This window comes from Scyliorhinus canicula, chromosome 2, assembly GCF_902713615.1.
Source record: "Scyliorhinus canicula chromosome 2, sScyCan1.1, whole genome shotgun sequence".
Taxonomy (NCBI): Eukaryota; Metazoa; Chordata; class Chondrichthyes; order Carcharhiniformes; family Scyliorhinidae; genus Scyliorhinus; species Scyliorhinus canicula.
The window spans coordinates 194860573-194879008 of NC_052147.1; the positions used below are offsets into that span (position 1 = coordinate 194860573).

At 43.3% G+C, this 18436-nt stretch overlaps 1 protein-coding gene and 1 long non-coding RNA gene across 11 annotated transcripts in view; one reads left to right on the top strand and one right to left on the bottom strand.

The window, feature by feature from the left end:
- The window catches only part of znf385b (zinc finger protein 385B), a 743282-nt gene that overhangs the window by 378419 nt on the left and 346427 nt on the right, over nt 1-18436 (top strand). The window contains exon 1 of one of the 10 annotated variants that reach the window (XM_038789279.1): nt 10914-10937. The exons of the other annotated variants lie outside the window; for them this stretch is intronic. Coding sequence (XP_038645207.1) covers nt 10919-10937 — 19 coding nt within the window. The 5' untranslated portion in view covers nt 10914-10918. Of the gene's footprint in view, nt 1-10913; nt 10938-18436 lie in introns of those variants that run through there. 10 annotated transcript variants of the gene reach the window in all.
- LOC119961853 lies at nt 1419-10817 on the bottom strand. The gene is made up of 3 exons (XR_005459756.1): nt 10647-10817; nt 7721-7844; nt 1419-1577 (listed from the first exon to the last, which is right to left on the bottom strand). It is a non-coding gene; the product is annotated as an uncharacterized LOC119961853 (long non-coding RNA).

An 18436-nucleotide genomic window follows, 5' to 3' on the forward strand; every position in this document is an offset into this window, starting at 1 on the left:
GTATTTAAAACACAGCTAGATTATTTACACTACTTTAAATGGTTTGTACACTTTACTCAGTTATATCTAATAAAACAACAGTATTAAATCTATGCTACAGTAATCTATAATGTCTTTCTAATACAACTAACACTCTATCAAACCTCACACTACCCTTCTCCTTAACCTTCTCCCAGAATGCTTAGAGACGCAGCTTTTCATAAGACTACTCAGTGATGCCATCTAGTGGTGAGATACATGAACATCATCTTGTTAATCCTTTACACTCCTTACATTATGCGTATCATTACAATCCTTGTACCTCTTCCCTTGCTTTTCTTCAAATGGTTTTAATGTGCTAGTGATATAGTTCGAGGACTGGGTTAAAGCAGTTTATTCACCCAGTAACATGAGGGAACTGAATTAAGGCAATTCAAATTCAAAGATCCTTGTAAGAATATGGTGTTGATTACGTTTACAAATGTTAATTCACTTTCCTCTCACTGTGTTCAGCTCAGCAGGTTGTCAGTCCCCTGTCAACATTCAATCAACATTCCTGTAAACAAAATATTTTGAACAACAGCTGAAGAGCCGGATAGAATAAAAGCTTGTCAGAATTCTTATTTAATAAGAGAAGTAAAGATGTGATATTCTTTGTAGTTTCTGAAATCTATTTTGTCTCCTCTGTTTGATGTTTTTTGGTGCTCTTCACAGCTATTTTCAGATACCATTTTTAAAGTTAATTTACGGGATGTGGGCATTTCTGCCTTGGCCAGTGTTTATTGCCCATCCCTAATTGCCCTTAAGATCCCTCATCTGAAAGGAGAAAACAGATAAGTCATGTGCCCAAAAGAGGAAAATATGGAAGAGACTCAAAATTGGATTTAGTACTGAAGGTGCGTTCTATCTGTTTTCTATCCCACGCTAGGTATAATGAAATAGTGATATAATTGAAGTCAAATGTTCTGTCATTACAGCTTCATTTGTGTTAGTTGTAATTACTGTTGTGCCTTTTATTGTTATAATGTAACAATAAAGGCAGAATTGCATTCATAGGAACAAAGCAGCTATATTAGATTTCCTGTTAAATCCGCATTTTGTACGCCTGGCTTAATCTTAAATTATTTCCCTTTCCTCCATGTGTCTTGAGGTCTTCTGCTACATTTCATCTAGTTTTTGGAACTATTCCCATTCTATGTAGAACACTGGAATTTCATTTGGGAATAACCCTTATTCCTCTCTCTTGCCAGAGAATGACGTGAAGTAACGATGAGAACACATGTTGACCAGTTTAGACAGGAGACCCACCCAAAACAATTTAAGGGCTTTGTTGTTCCTAACTCTTCTCAATTCTGGAAACCAAAAATGAGTTGTTTTACTGTGGTATTTTAAAAGCACAGCTTGCAGACCATGAAGGTACAAACAAAAATGAGCTTTATTAGAAATCTGTTTGATCAACGGGCTCTAGAGTAGACTGATTGTTACCCTGCCCAAACTGCCGATGATGTCATCATTATGTCACATGATTGGACTCTTAAAGTGACCTTGTTCCAACCAAAAATACATAACTCTTTCCTCCCCCTTTATATCAGAGTTTCCTGCAATGAAACAGTATAATGTTATCACTCAAAATTTGCAATATGAACAAACACAACAGTCAATAAGTTAGATGTTTCGGAGGACATTGATTCCCGTGTCGTTGTTGTCTGTTTTATCGTGTTGACTGTAACTCTGATGTAGTTTGGACATTAACCGTTGTTGCCTCAAGTGGAGTCGACGTAGGATTTGGAGTTTGACTCCGTGTTTAAATGTCCTCAACTGAGGTACTATCTTCCACAGTGTTTCTGGTATTGTCAGGCTCTCAGGTATGTACAGGTCTTCATGTGGCATAGTTTGTTGCAGACTCTCAGTTGACTCTGTATCTGGCAACCTTAATCCAGCTGCTAAAATTTGCTCTGCATGTCTTCTCTAACGTTATCCCAAGTTTGAACATTGTAGGAGAACGGTCCTGTCTGCTGATACGATAACAGATATCCACTTCTCACTGTTGGTATAGCTCCTTGCCAATACTTCTTGACCTTTATGACAAACACGGCATTTAGCCCTGTTTTCATGAAGCAAAACCTGACTCGGCTGCATTTTCGGAGCTTTCACTTTCAGAGGCTATGACCTTTCATTTGCACTGCTGAGCTTGGTATACCCAGCAGAGATCTGAGCTGGCATAAGGTGGAGCTGGCATTCTGTGGGTGTTCGAGTTCTCCGACTCCACTCAAGCTCCGTTTCCTGCCTCTAAAACTCTTGCCCCAGGCTGCTGATCTGGTATTTTTTTGTTGCCAACCGCTGCCCTTTCAGCCTGAATATCATGGCCTCCTTTACCTGAATCTCATGACACAGCCTCTACAGTGCCTTCTCCAGATTGTGCTGAGCCTCCATTATGTGCCACCCTATATCTCTCCCCTCGAGGTTTCATTCTTGCACCTTTCACCCTCTTACATTAGAACTTGTTTCTGGAATGCAACCTCGATCATCTTTAGTTGAAGCTGTTGCTGCTGAGGATTTCCAAAAAGGTTCTCGCCCTTTCACAACATATCAAATTTAGCCTTTCGAGATGGCTTGTTCAGCTGTCAGCTTACAGTAATTCTTCTTGCTGTTGGTATTCGACTTCAGATGCTGCAGTACATAGTGAAATAAGAAAGGAATATTGGTGTTGCAAACTGCACTCTGAGCAGCTCCAACTCTTTTTATTTGGTCATCTGGAGCAACTCCCATCCAAACATCCTTTGTGATTTTTTGTACCTGCTCCTTTTGCTGGTGTTGCCGTTGTTTAGGTCAGCAATAATTTTAATCTTGTTGACCCTTGATGCATGAAGGAAGTCAGCAGTTCTTTTCCCAAACTGAATGTTCTTTCCAATGAACTCGAGAGTTTCCTTCTGGTCAGGCATTTCGAGATGCGCCTCAATCTCTTGTTCCTCTGTGGTTTGCAATTCGCAAAGGGTGCATTTAAATGCATTCCGATCATCCATGTTTCAGCCTACTTTTGACCTCAATTTTTATCAAAGCATCCATATGCAGCTGCTACTTTCTATTCCTTTAGGCTTTTGGTTAGAACTGCTTTGGGACATGAGTTCACCATGGCCCAGTTTAGCTTGATTTTTCTCCAGCCAGGGCTTGCTAGGTACCTTTAACTATGTGCAGGGGCAGGTTTGTCTGTTTTGCTGCATATTTACAACGATCAGGTCTCTCGCTGTTTCTCCATGATATGCTAGATAGTGTTATCTTTGAGGGGTTTAAGGTGATTGTGGTGATATGCATCAATGTACATACACATAGACTAGCTCGCCACTAGAGGGAGCACCAGAGACATCAGGACACAGACATTCAACGAATAGGTCAGTAAGATAGGACACGACCAATGGGCAGTCACGATACACACAGAGGTGACACTACCACAGGAGGGCATTACACCAACCCATAGAAAACTCATAGAGAGTGGAGACTCTCATTGAGTACACAGTTTTGATTTGAAACACATCACACCCACCACGTGGATTGTAGCAGACTGGTTCGTCAGTCTGAGTAGCTATAGCAGGATTAACAGGAGAGTCGAATCCAAGTAGGAGAATTGTTAATAGTTTAATAAATGTGTTAAAGCTATCTCCAAGTCTGAACCTTCCCTTGTAAGAGTGCACATCAAGGAAGCAGCTTATGCTGCGTCACAAGCATAACAAAACAGTGGTATACCATAGTTTCTCTTGGAAAACAGTTTCTGGTACAATGAAATGGTTGCGCCAGTGCCCACTTCCATTTTCACCGGGTGTCCATGCACTAAAGGAGTGACTCAGTAACGGTTCGTTGTGCTCGAAATGGCCAATGCATTCAATTATATTTTGTCACTTGACTGTGACTTTGGTCTCTTCTTGAGCCTTTTCCGTATCATGTGGATACTCTTCCCTCTATTCAATACTTCACTTGATGTAATTGGTTCTTGCTTTGTATAATTCCTGTTTGTAACTTGTTGTTTCTTTCTCCAACATGCTTAATTTTTGCACTAGCTGTTAGCTCCATAGAAATTGTGAGTTCTAAAGCTTTCTGTTAACAGCCATTTCTGGATAGCTTTACTTCTTAACCCAAACACAAGTTAGACTCTAATGGTGTCATTCAAGACATCACCAATTTCACGATATTCAACTAATATTTTTAAGTGGCTATGAATTGTGTGATAGGTTCACCTGCTTGTTGATTTACGCTTATGGAACCTCAACTTCTTGGCGATGACCAAGGGTTTAGGTAAGAAGTGGCTTTGGAATATCTCCACTATTTCACCATATGTTTTCAAACCAGTTTTTTCTGGTTGCACCAGACTACGCAAGAGGTTGAAGGTCCTCCCCCACATTGTGCTCAGGAAAGTTGGACTTCAATGTCTGCCAAAATTTTGTTCGCTGGACAAATAATTCAAACCTTTTAGTGTATGAGCTCTAGTGCTCGGTGCTTTCATCATACGGTCCCATGGTGCCAAAAACTCCCATCATTTTACTTTGGGAAGGCTTGCCTAAGCACAAATGTGCCACAAAGCTTTTAACACACTCTCTTTTCTTTTTTCCCCCTTTCAAACAAGGAAACTCTGAGCTCAACGAGTTCCTTTCTGAGTTTTATAAGGGGTGTTGCAGAAATCCCCTAGCTCACCATTAATTATTGCAGGATATTTGTTACTTTGCTTGCTACTGTTCCAGAACTTTCCAGGCAGAGGACATGGCAAGCTTCTTTTGCAGTTGTTTTCTCTGAAATCTGTTTAAATGTTGGTTCCTTTGACGGTTGCTGCTATTTTTGGAAACCCTCCATTGCCAGCTTAGGTGTAGCAAAAATGTTTAGCTTCTTAAACCTTTTCAGATACCTATGCACAGATCGACAATTTTTAAATATTTTTCTTTTCTTCTCCAGCAGTTGTTTAACGCCTATAATTATGGGTGATTTTAATCTGCACATAGATTGGGCAAATCAAATTAGCCACAATACCATAGAGGAGGAATTCCTGGAGTGTATATGGAATGGTATCCTGGACCAAAATGTTGAGGAACAAACTAGAGAACAAGCTATCCTAGATTGGATACTGTGTAATGAGAATGGAATTATTGGAAAACTAGTTGTGTGAGACCCCATAATATGGTAGAATTTTTCATCAAAATGGAGAGCGAGGTACCAGATTCTGAGACTAGGGGCACGAGTCTCTTGCCGCACTGTACTCGAGCGAGAGCACAACGCAGCTGGAGAATCCCGAGTGAGGCCTCGACAACCTCTGCGACTCGCGGGATTCACCAAAGTCCCATGAGACATCGGAGTCAGAACTCTGCCCAAAATTATGGCCGACCAAATTGCTTTCATAGAAGTAGGTCATAAACTTACTTACAACCTATCTGTCCGGGATCCACCAGCCACCGTCGATTCTCCGGCCTCCCCAAGGAGGCTGCAGCCGGGCGCCAATCAGTGCGGGTCCACACATACATGGACCAGGTGGGGGGACTCTCGGCATAAGTGCAGGGTGACTCCCTGCCCCTCCCCCGGAATGCAGGCAACTTGGCACTGCCCAGCTTGCACCTTGGAACTGCCACCCTGGCATTGTCAAGCAGACAGGAGCACTGCCTGGCTGCCAGTGCAAGGGTGGCCAGGTGCCATGGTGGCACTGCCAAGGGTAAGGGGCCAAGAGATAAGGGTGGGGGGGGGGGGTTGAAGAATGGGGGAGTGCAGGACATGTAAGTAGAGGCCTCTGGGAGGTGGAGGGGTGAAAGGTTAGGATCCTGGAAGGATGTGGTGCTGTAAGGAGGCTGGGGGATGCCTGAAGAGGGGGATTCCTTGGAACCTTATAGCGGGTGTCCTCACTTGGGAGGGTGTGGGGTAGTGTTCATGTGTATCGGCGTGACATTGCCAATTGGGTGGGGGGTGGGGGGGGGGGGGGGACCCCCAAGCTCACTTGGAGATCAGGACACCCTTTCAAAATGGCGGCCCAATCTCGGAGTTCAGCTCCCCGCGGAGTACTCCACTTAAAAAATTTTTTAAGTGTAGGCTAAACCGATGAGAAACTCAAAAAGTCCAAAAAGCTGTCATTGAGTAGCGGTGGAGAACTCGCCAGCAGAGCCGGTGGGAAACTCCCTGTGAAACTCGCCACAAATTAACTTTTTGGGGGAGAATCGTGCCCCGAGTCCTGAATCTTAATAAAGGAAACTATTATGATATGAGGTGTGAGCTGACTTTGATAGATTGGGAACAAGAGATGACAGTGGATAGGAAATGGCAAACATTCAAGGAGAGCATGGTGGAACTGTAACAATTGTTTATTCCTATCTGGTATAAAATTAAAACAGGAAAGGTGGTCAATCCATGGCTCACAAGGGAAATTAGAAATAGTATTCGATCCACGGAAGAATCATACAAATTGGCCAAGAAAAAGAACAGGTCTAAGGAATGGGCACAGTTTAGAATTGAGCAAAGAAGGACCAAGAGATTGATTAAGAAGGGAAAAAATAGAGTATGAAAGTAAGCTTGACTATAATAGTTTCTATAGTTACTTGAAGAGAAAAAGATTGGTGAAGACAAATAATCAGAAACAGTATAATAGGGGACAAAGAAATGGCTGAGCAACTAACCACATACTTTGGTTCTGTCTTCATAAATGAGGATGCAAATCAGATACCAGAAATATTGGGAAACACAGGGTTTAGTGAGAAGGAAGAATTGAAGGGGATCAAGATTAGTAGAGAAATTATGTTGGATTACCCGCAGCCTGATGCTGTAAACGCGGCTGGCGCCGGGGCGAAGAATCCAGTTTGAGGCAGTAATCGGGCCCGGCGCCGGTCTGGCGATTCTCCGGGCACCAAAAATTGGCATCACCGCAGAGTATTCCACGCGGTCAGGGGGCCATTGCCAGAGCCCCGCTCAGCAAACCTCCGCTCCTCACCGGCCGAGTTCCTGACGGCGTGGAACTAACCACCTATTGCCGGTCGGGATGCTCGCATGGCCGCTGCTGCCCTGGTCTGGGGAAGGCGGATCAGAGACCGGGGGGGGGGGGCCTTCAGGTGGCCAGGGATTAAATGTGCGGGGGTTGTGGCTCGGGCATGTGGCCGATCGGGTGGGTTTTTTTTGTCTGGCTCCACAGTCCGGGTCTGCCATGGAGCACGGCGGGGTCGCTGGAGGCCGCTGCCGTGCACATGCGTGGCCTCTGACCCAGATGTGCGGGGGCCCGTATCTGCAGCAAAAGCTGCGAGATTCACTCCGGGTTCCTGCTAGCCCCCTGCAGGGCTATAAATTAGTCTAACTTTTAAAAAGAAATTTCGGGAGTAAAACTGCACTGTTTTTACGGTGGTGTGCTCTCATTCTGGGAGAATCCAGCCCCAGGTGTTTTTCATGCATCAGTACAGGCTCGATGGGCCCAAGGGCCTCTTCTGTGCGGTATTATTCTGTCATTCTGTGAGAATACGAGTGTCATGCAATTTTATAAAAGTTGTAAATTTCCTTTTGCATAGGAAGGGCATAGGTTGCTCCCATAAAGTGATAGTGCAACATTGGTCAATTTGGTTCTTTTTGTAAATGATAAGCTTTTTTTGTGTAGTGCAAATGAAAGCTCACATTCCTGACAGTTGCCACAATACCTTCACATTAAGTCATTCCGCCTTTCCAGCACCCTTTTGAACTAGAAAGACAAATGGCTAAGTGGATTCTGAACAAGTAAAGCTTTTGTCTACAGCCTTACCTGATGATATCTGTGTACTTTGGCAGAACACCAGCTAAGATTTATTACAGTGAGGTCCGCCATTTAATATGGTGAGTTAGAGGGACAACACCCATCATCTGCCTCCTGTTTTATAACTTCCAGTCTAGAAAAGGAGAAGATACAAGGTTAGAATGGATTACATTTGAGTCAAGCTCATTTAGTATTTGTGGTCTCAGAGGTTTTATTAATATAACATCATGATTACATAGAATTTGCAGCATGGAAACTTGCCATTCAGACCAAGAGGTCCTTGCTGGTGAATATGCTCTTTGTGAACTTTATGAATCTCCTCCCATCCTACTTAACTAACTGTACCAGCAAACCTGTCCATTCATTCTTCCCTCATGTGTAATCATCTAGATTCCCTGTAATTGCATCTATGTTATTCACCTCAGCTAATCTACATGGTAGCAAATTGCACATTCTCCCTTGGATTCCTTATTGGATTTATGAGTAAATATCTTCCTAACTTATGAGATTTGAAATGCTCGGGAAGTTAGGCGAGATCCAACAAGGTCTCGTGAGATGTTGCAATCTGGATCGTGCGCTCACTGGGCGTGATCCATATTTGCATTTTTAAGTGAGCAGTTATGCTTAATTAAATATGTCGCCGCCGGATTCTCCCAAGGCCTGGGATCGAACACCCACATCTGGGATATCTCACCATGGTGCCATTTAGCTCTGATCCACAAAAACATGGACCAGGCATAATGGCACCTGGGGGTGGATTTCCCAAGCCATCGGAGGCCCCCCAGATGGTAGGACTTTGAGAAGTGTGGCACCCTGGCATTCCTGCCACTCAGGCACCTTGGAAATTCCAGCTTGGCACCCTAGCAGTGCCATCCAGGTGCCCCTGCAGTGCCACCCTGCATTGCTTGGGTGGCACTACCAGATTGCCAGCCTTGTGGTGCCCGGCTGCCAGGTTGGCATTATACTAGGGATCGAGCCCAGAGGTGCCTTGTCCTTAGGAGGTGAGGACCCAAACAGGCATGTTGGGGCATTGGGAGATGTCTGCAGGCTGCGGCGAGGGGGCGGATCCAAAGATTGGGGCGATTGGGACGACATTTAAAAATGGCAGCCCAATCTGTTCAACGAGGCTTATAAAAACAGTCTCATTTGATAATGCGGTCGTTCCTGGTGCTGCAGGCGGCAAGAAACATCCTGCTAAACGTGCCCAAAACGGGACTCTTTTTTCCCCATTAAATCGCACCCCTTAACTGTAGTGTGAGGAATTCCACTATCTACTTTATTTGTGAACTCGGAAGTTAAGGTGGCTTGTCAAACTAAACCTTCCCTTTCAAAATTTGGTCTGATTCAGTTATTGCTGTGTAGGTACTATTCAACATGGCACCAAACAAAATTGGAATAATTTTACCTGTTTCTAATGTTTGACTGGCCTATTCACACCAAAATTGGCTCTAATGAAGCCTCGAGTCCTTTATGGACTATGGCTAATTACTTAAGGTTATGTCACATGGTTTCCTTTGTGCAGCCCAGCAAAACTTCACCAGTGCTTTTGATTCTTTTATTATGATGCGCCCTGCTCAACAAATGTCCTCCTTGGAGACTTTCATGATTATGTAACATGTGACTTATGAGATTTGTTAATTTTAAGCTATTCAATTTGTGAAGTACCTTCGTCAAAGTAACTTTAAAATCTTGAAGGAATTTGACTATCATATTGGATATTGAGTTGGCATTGGTACAATATTTTTGCAACCACTACAAAAAATACTCAATGAGTTTTTATTGTTTACTGTCCATTTTACTGCCATTTTTTATTTCCCGAATTCTGACTGAATTTTACTGTTAAAATATTGAAAGAATACTTTAAAAATATATTTAGTATATTTTGATATCTTCATCACGTCAGTCATTTTTGAACCTTTATTATCTTTTTAAATTTGTTTTAACGCGATTCCCCATCTGGGATGGCCACTGATATTTCTTGTAACTTTTAATATAATTTGCCTCTTTCTTCCATTTTAATTGCTCTGTTTTGTTCATGTTGGAGATCTTTTATTTAGTTCACATTTATTCTTTTCGGGCATCTTGCAACTGGACTTCTACTAAGTCAATCTTGTTCAGACAAGGAGTGCAATAATTTTAACACTTCATTGAGTAATAGCATTTCAAGTACTAAGGCCTTACAGAGTAAGGCTGTACAATGGGAGAGTCGTCTTGTTCTACATTTCCCTAAATATAATTATGTTCTGGATTAAAATATATACATAACTATTTTGGAGACATGATATTGATAGTACATGCATTTTCTAATAGCTGCAAAGGACGTGATCAAAAGAAAATAGTTCTTTAGAAGTTAGAATTATAACTTCAGGTGTGCATTTATTTGAAATCTAGAATAGATTATTTTACATTCATCATACGTAAAATAAACTTGTTCAAATTGCATAATCTACCTAGTTAACATCATAAACAACAGCTCAACCAATGTCTATAAATACTATAGAATCTCACAATTGCTGTTTAATGATTCATGCCACATAAATTATGAAACACAATGCAGCAAGAAATGAGTATCCATTTAACATAATATTCATAACTTACACTTTATGGTCTTGAAAATACGAGAACATTATCAACAAAATACAAGTTTTGTCTCAGTTTTTAAGTTTATTTTATTTCAAGTAATTTCTTTCCATGTTCAGTGAAATGCATTTGCATGTCTGTTTAATATTCCACCCCTCTTCTTGTCTACAATGTAGAACAAAGAGTAAAAGATGTCTGAGACTTGATTTATGGTGGGCTAGATTCTTTCAGGCTCTAAATCTTAGCCGCGAGGTGTATGGCAGAAGAGATTATTTCTGATTTAAATTAATATGTGAGTAGGCCATCCATGTATTCAAATCTTAATACTTCAAGTTAGGAACCTTAGTGTACTGACCTAGTTTTCTGTGGCTTCATGGGTTTGCAGTTTGAGGTGGCTGCAGCTGCTGACAGTCACTCTATTGTTTCAGTTAGTTTCTTTAAAGGAAAACCAATAGAGGGTGAGCACTTCGGTTGCCTTAGGGTACAATTCAATAGAAGCAAGTTTCTGAAGTCTCACGTTCAGTGCTTTGTGAAAACTTTGCAAGACTGATCGAGTCAACCCACAACTTTTTTTAAATACTTTTTGAGCCTATTTTTCACAGCTTACACTTTTGCTGAACTTGTTGAATGCGAGACATGCTGTTGGGTAAGTAAAACCATGTGGAAGATAGATTTCTGTTTCTAACTGCGATCTTCAACAGTAGTACTTGAACTATATATGCAGATTGTTTGGTCTTTTATTGCTGAAGGCTGACAGACCTTTGCCCTATTTCAGGAAGAAGTAGTAGATATGTGACTAAAGTTAAGAATTTCCATAGGAAACTCAGTTATGAAGTAGTATAAGTTACCTAGAAATGTAAATTCACAAACTGTTCAATCACGGATGTTTTTTGAAGTTGAAGTTTTAAGACCCAATTGAGTGATATAATTGAAACATTCAAATTGCATTCAGCAAATAACTTTATGAATAGTTTGTAAACACCTAATTCAATCACAGTAGAAACCTGAAGTATGCTTTACAACACCGAGGAGCAGACAGTAACTTTATGGCTGTCAATGCCAACTGATTTTATGAAATTGCTTATAATTTACCAAACGTAAATATGGAACACTTAATTGCAGATTAGTATTTATTCAGACCTATTGGACAGTGCTTTGATGTATAACTTGTAACCCTGTTATCATCCTGATAATTAGTCTGTTCATGTTAATCTGTTTTTCACAAAGTATTATTCAGTAAACATGAGTATTCACTTATCAGAAACTGACAAAGATATTTGTAGAAGAATTGTTTGTTAAGAGTTTTAAAGTATTTATCATACATGGGTCAGGAAGGAAAGGATTTCTTGTGCTTAATTTATGATAATTTGTTAATGTGTGAAATAGTTTGCACATTGTAGGGAAAGTAGTGTGCACAGTGTGCATTTGCCAGTAGGTTAAAATGTTAAATTGGCATAAGAAGAATTCATTTAGTGGATTAGAGGTAAAACCACTGAACCAGCAAAAGTGAATGTACTTGTGCCATCAGAAAACAGCTTTTGATTTAACTTTTGGCAACTTATAAGTATCCACTTAATCAGGTGTTGAATGATGTGAAGTTGGTTGTACAATATGCCAAAATCATTACATAAACAACAAGTATTGCAAATGAATTTTTTGTAAAATTGCCCCACCATGAAGCAATATTTTACAAAATACCAGAATGATATGCTAGCTTTAGCAAACCAAGAGGATGATTGATGGACACTAAATGTTCCTGTTACTGCCAAGCACTAACATCCTAGCCTCTGGGGCGTTTGCAGCTTGTTGTACTGAGTGCAAAAATACTTATCCTTTTGTTTAAATGAGCAACATTACTGGAATAACACTGATTTTATTTTATTGCAGGTGATTTAGACACTGCGTCTGAATTAGGTTCAGCATTACTTTATAAATTTACTTCATCAGGTGTATTTGTTGTATCTTGCTAAACTTCATTTGGCAAAAAACTAATTGCGCAAGCGAGGAAGTTTTCTCATTTCCTTTAGGGCAGGTTTAGCACAGATAATAATTATCTATATGCCTGCAACGTTTGTAGCTGTTTTAAAGGTTTCAATTAGATAAGATTAGGTGCAGGGTTTCTCATCTCCTCCCAGATGCTATCAGGTATGTCCCATTATATTTGTGGAGGTTCACAAAATTATTTGAAGGAACTCTTGATAAAGGCATTTGAAAAACTCCTACCAGAACAGTAATTTTGTCAATAATTTACTCAACTGCTATGCATTTGAAGAAAATGAAGTGTTGCTGATTGCTCCCAGACACTTTTGCATAAATTGACCGAAGTTCAAACAGAAATTTCAAAGTGCAAATTACAAAGTAACCAGCTTATATTTTCCCCCAATAGGGATGTTGTGTGTATTAGCCTATAAATTAGTTGATTGCAGTTGAAATAATTACAGCATGGGTAGAACTTAAAGAATACTCACAATTTTACAGTTGACATCTATGGTATTCGTTTGGATCCCATAGAATACTCAGTATTTAACTATAGTTTAGAACATAGAACATAGAACAGTACAGCACAGAACAGGCCCTTTGGCCCTCAATGTTGTGCCGAGCCATGATCATCCTACTCAAACCCACATATCCACCCTATACCCATAACCCAACAACCCCCCCCCTTAACATTACTTTTATTAGGACACTACGGGCAATTTAGCATGGCCAATCCACCTAACCCGCACATCTTTGGACTGTGGGAGGAAACCGGAGCACCCGGAGGAAACCCACGCACACAGGGGGAGGACGTGCAGACTCCACACAGACAGTGACCCAGCCGGGAATCGAACCTGGGACCCTGGAGCTGTGAAGCATTTATGCTAACCACCATGCTACCCTGCTGCCCCTTTATTTACTCAAATAAAGTTTGATAAAGTTTCCCATGGCAAGTTGATGGAAAAAGTGAAGTCGTATGGGGTTCAGGGTGTACTAGCTAGATGGATAAAGAACTGGCTGGGCAACAGGAGACAGAGAGTAGTGGTGGAAGGGAGTGTCTCAAAATGGAGAAAGGTGACTAGTGGTGTTCCACAGGGATTCGTGCTCGGACCACTGTTGTTTGTGATATACATAAATGATCTGGACGAAGGTATAGGTGGTCTGACTAGCAAGTTTGCAGATGATACTAAGATTGGTGGAGTTGCAGATAGTGAGGGGAACTGTCAGAGAATACAGCAAAATATAGATAGATTGGAGAGTTGGGCAGAGAAATGGCAGATGGAGTTCATTCCAGGCAAATGGGAGGTAATGCATTTTGGAAGATCCAATTCAAGAGCGGACTATACGGTCAATGGAAGAGTCCTGAGGAAAATTGATGTACAGAGAGATCTGGGAGTTCAGGTCCATTGTACCCTGAAGTTGGCAACACAGGTCGATAGAGTGGTCAAGAAGGCAGACAGCATGCTTGCCTTCCTCGGACGTGGTATTGAGAACAAGAGTCGGCAGGACATGTTACAGTTGTATAGGACTTTGGTTAGGCCACATTTGGAATACTGCGTGCAGTTCTGGTCGCCACATTACCAGAAGGATGTAGATGCTTTAGAGAGGGTGCAGAGGATGTTCACCAGGCTGTTACCTGGTATGGAGGGCGCTAGCTATGAAGAAAGGTTGAGTAGATTAGGATTGTTTTTGTTGGAAAGGTGGAGGTTGAGGGGGGACCTCATTGAGGTCTACAAAATTATGAGAGGTATGGACAGGGTGGATAGCAACAAGCTTTTTCCAAGAGTGGGGGTGTCAATTACAAGGGGTCATGATTTCAAGGTGAGAGGGAGAAAGTTTAAGGGAGATGTGCGTGGAAAGTTTTTTATGCAGATGGTGGTGTGTGCCTGGAACGCTTTGCCAGCGGAGGTGGTAGAGGCGAGCACGATAGCATCATTTAAGATGCATCTAGACAGATATATGAATGGGCAGGGAACAGAGGGAAGTAGATCCTTGGAAAATAGGCGACAGGTTTAGATAAAGGATCTGGATCGGTGCAGGCTGGGAGGGCTGCAGGGCCTGTTCCTGTGCTGTAATTTTCTTTGTTCTTTTCAACTCTTCACAAGTTAATGATAGAGCAACCCCATCCTTTGATAAAGCATAGTTGTGTACAATGCCAATTTTGATGTGTACATAAATTTAAATATATTTCCTTGGGCTTACTATTTGAGTTCCCACTTCCTCAATTATTTTAATTTTAATTTTAATTTTTATTGTTGGTTGCAAGTCACAGAAATCCTTTTTAATAGTAGTTTCTTTTATTTTTTTCCTGAACACTAGTGATCTAGAAGTGACTTGGAAATGACTTAATAAAACCATAAGAAATAGGAACAGGAGTAGGCCCTCAAGCCTGTTCCGCCATTCTATAGAAGCATGGCTGATTCCTTATTCCTTGCGTTCACTCTCCTGCCCTTTCCCCCTAATACTTGATTTCCTGACTGATCACAAATCTATCTATCTCACCCTTAAAAGTATACAAGGGCCGCGATTCTCCGCAACCACGATGGGTGGGAGAATAGTGGGAGGTCCGCTTCCGCACCTCCTGCAATTCTCCCACCCCCCCCAAAATGCGTGTCCGGTTTACCGACACGCCGCTCGGAGAAACGCGGGCCGCCGTTTTTCACGGCGGCCCGTGATTCTCCGGCCGAGTGGCCTGCCGTTCCCGACCTGTTCACGACGGCGGCAACCACACCTGGTCGCTGCCGTCGTGAACATGGTGCGGCAGGTAAGTGTGGGGCCTAGGGGGGGCGGATCGGGGATCGAGCACCACGACCGTGCTCGGGAGGGGACTGGCCCACGATCGGTGCCCACCGATCGTCGGGCCGGCGTCTCAAGGGAACGCACTCTTTCCCCTCCGCCGCCCCGCAAGATCAAGCCGCCACGTCTTGCAGGGCGGCTGAGGGGAAAGGCGGCAACCGCGCATGTGCGGGTTTGAGCTGTCCAACCCGCGCATGCGCGGCTGACGTCATTAGGCTCCGCCGCGGCGTCATTCCTGGTGCGCCGGGCCTTGGAGCCAGGGACAAGGCCCGGTGGCCGAGTTTCCCGGTACGGCCCGCCTATCCCCCCGGCGTAGGGGAGAATAGGGGGCCGGGAGAGGCTTCCGACGCCATTGTGCACCTCTCCAGGTTTCACGACGGCGTTGGGAATTGCGGAGAATTCCGCCCAAGGACTCTGTCTCCGCAGCTCCCTGTGGTAGGGAGTTCTAAAGACTCACAACCTCTGAGAAAATAAATTTCTGCTCATATCAGCAGAGGGAAGACACGTTGGAAGAATCAAGTCATGAGACACTGTGGGTAGAACTCAGAAACAGGAAGGGCAGTCACTATGATGGGGGTGTACTACAGGCCTACCAACAGCTCACAGGGAGTTGAAGAACAGATATATAAGCAGATTCTGCATAGATGTAGAAATAATAGGGCTGTTGTGGTGGGAGACTTTAATTTTCCTCATATTAGTGCTAGGGTTTTGGATGATGAGGAATTTGTTAAGTGTGTTCAGAAAGGTTTTTCGGAACAATATGTGGATAGTCTGACTGGAGAGGAGGCTATACTGGACCTAGTACTAGGGAATAAACCCGGCCATGTCATCAAAGTTGCAGTGGGGGAATATGTGGCGAACAGTGATCACAATTCCGTAAGCTTTCGGATACTCATGGAAAAGGATGAGTGTTATCCGAGGGTTAAGGTGCTAAATTGGGAAAAGGCTAACTACAACCAGATTTGGCAGGATTTGGAGACTGTTGTTTGGGAGAGGCTGTTTGAGGGTAAATCCACAATTGGCATGTGGGAGCCTTTTAAGGCGCAGTTGATGGGAGTGCAGGACAGGCATGTGCCGATGAAAGGTAAAGCCAGGGAAGGCAGGATTCAGGAACTGTGGATGACCAGGGAAATTGCGAGTCTAGTCAAAAAGAAAAAATGCATACATGAGGTCTAGGCAACTAAAAACAGATGAAGCACTTGACGAATACAGGGAAAGTAGAAAAGAGTTCAAACCGGGTGTTAGAAGGGCTAAAATGGCCTTAGCCCCAGTGGTTTGTCTGACACTACATCATCACTAATGATGGTATTTAATTGCTCCCCCGTACTCTTCGTACTAGTGGGATGTCTGAAGTATTTTCCATTATATAGACTGATGAAAAATATCTGTTTAACTCTTCTGCCATTTCCTTGTTCCCCGTAACTGTCTCCCTGGATTAATTGTCTTCCTTTTTATATATTAAAAGACTTCTCCCAGTGCTGCAAGTTAATACATTCACAGGACAGGTATAGTATGATAATAGCTGTCAGCCTCTGTGTGCTCTGTGAAAGAGAACACTGACGTCATTTGGAAAACTTTCAATGTTACCTTATAAGTTCAAGGAGTATTACATTGTCAGATCTGTGGGGCAGATTATCAAGGATGCCTTCAATAAGTGATGGAATCCAAACTCCTCATGAATTTGAAACTTCTGTGATGTAGAGCGGACTAGGTCTGGACTCCTATAAAGAGAAACTGTAGGCAGACCAGGGTATTTACTTAAAGCAGTTTATTTAATCTGTTTACAGTATGTACAGAATATACTGCAGAGAAGACATCTCCTCTCACTGTTTCTCATCTGCTGAAGAGTGATGAGCACATGACTGCCTAATCATCTACATCAAAGATTAGCATATCCATTCTGTTAACCCTTCACACAATATTCTACAGACAAAGAAGGCAGTTTAGAGTCCCTGGGCGGGATTCTCCCATTCCAGAAGGCAGAAGGTCCACGCCGTCGGACGCGTTTCACAACGGCGTGAATGGGCCTCTCAGAGTACCGATTCCGGCCCCTACAGGTGGTCAGCACGGCGCTGGAGCGGTTCACGCCGCTCCAGCTCCAATCCCAGTGCGAACTATGCGACGTGCCAACCCACGCATGCGCAGTGGCACTGCCGTCAACGAGGACGTGCGCACTGGTGCCGGCGCCAACCCACACATGCGTGGTGGCCTCCCTCAACGTGCCGGCCTCGACGCAACATGGCGTGGGAATTCTGGGGCCGGCGCGTAAGAAAATAGGCCTGGGGAGCGAGAGGCCGGCCTGCCGATCGGTGGACCCCGATTATGGGACACGCCCCATCAAAGTCCCCCCCCCCCGCCACAGGCTGCCCCCCGACCCTGCGCACAGAGTTCCCGCCGACTGCGAACAGGTGTGGACTCTGCCTTTTTAGAGCGGCCACTCTAGAAATCGGAGAATCGGCAGCCAGGCCGCGTAGAGCGGATCGCGACCAGCACTGCACCAAATGCGCTGACGCAGTGGTGATATGCATCTCTGTAAATACACAAGGGGTTAATGTAAGTACATGTAGGCTAGCTAGACACTAGAGGGAGCACCAGAGACATGACACACAGACACTCAACCAATAGATCAGTAAGATAGGACACAACCAATGGGCATTCACAATACACACAGAGGTGACACTACCACAGGGGGCCATTACACCAACCCATATATAAAGGACACAACACACATGATCTTCCTCTTTCCAGTGGAGACACTCAATGAGTACAGACACAGGGTTAATCCAATATCACACCCATGTGGATTGTAGCAGACTGGTTTGTCAGTCTGAGTAGCTATAGAAGGATTAACAGTAGTGGTGAACCCAAGTAGGAGATTTGTAAATAGTTCAATAAACATGTTGAAGTTATCTCCACATCTGAACCTTCCTTTGTCAGAGTGCACATCAAGGAAGCCGCTTATGCTACGTCAAGAGCATAACAAGACAGACACCAATGGCGCCGATTCTCCGCTGCGTGAAAAATCGCGTGCCAGTGTCGGGGCGGCATGGCGCGGTTGCGAGGATTCTCCGGCCCGGCGCAGGGCTGGGAGAATCCCGCCCTGTGCCTGCACTACTGGAAAGTGGGCCTGAGGGCTGGAATCACTCTGTGCACAATTGAGCAATGCCAAAATTTTACAATTTTTTGGAGGTCATGTTGAGAGCAAGTGTGGGCCTCATTGTACTCCTAATTTTGGTCAATCTTATTTAAATATGCCTTTCATGAATTACACATTTTTACCCACTGGATTTCCATAGAATCATAGATTTTACAGTGCAAAAGGAAGCCATTTGGCCCATCGAGGCCCTTGGATAGAGCACCCGACTTAAGCCC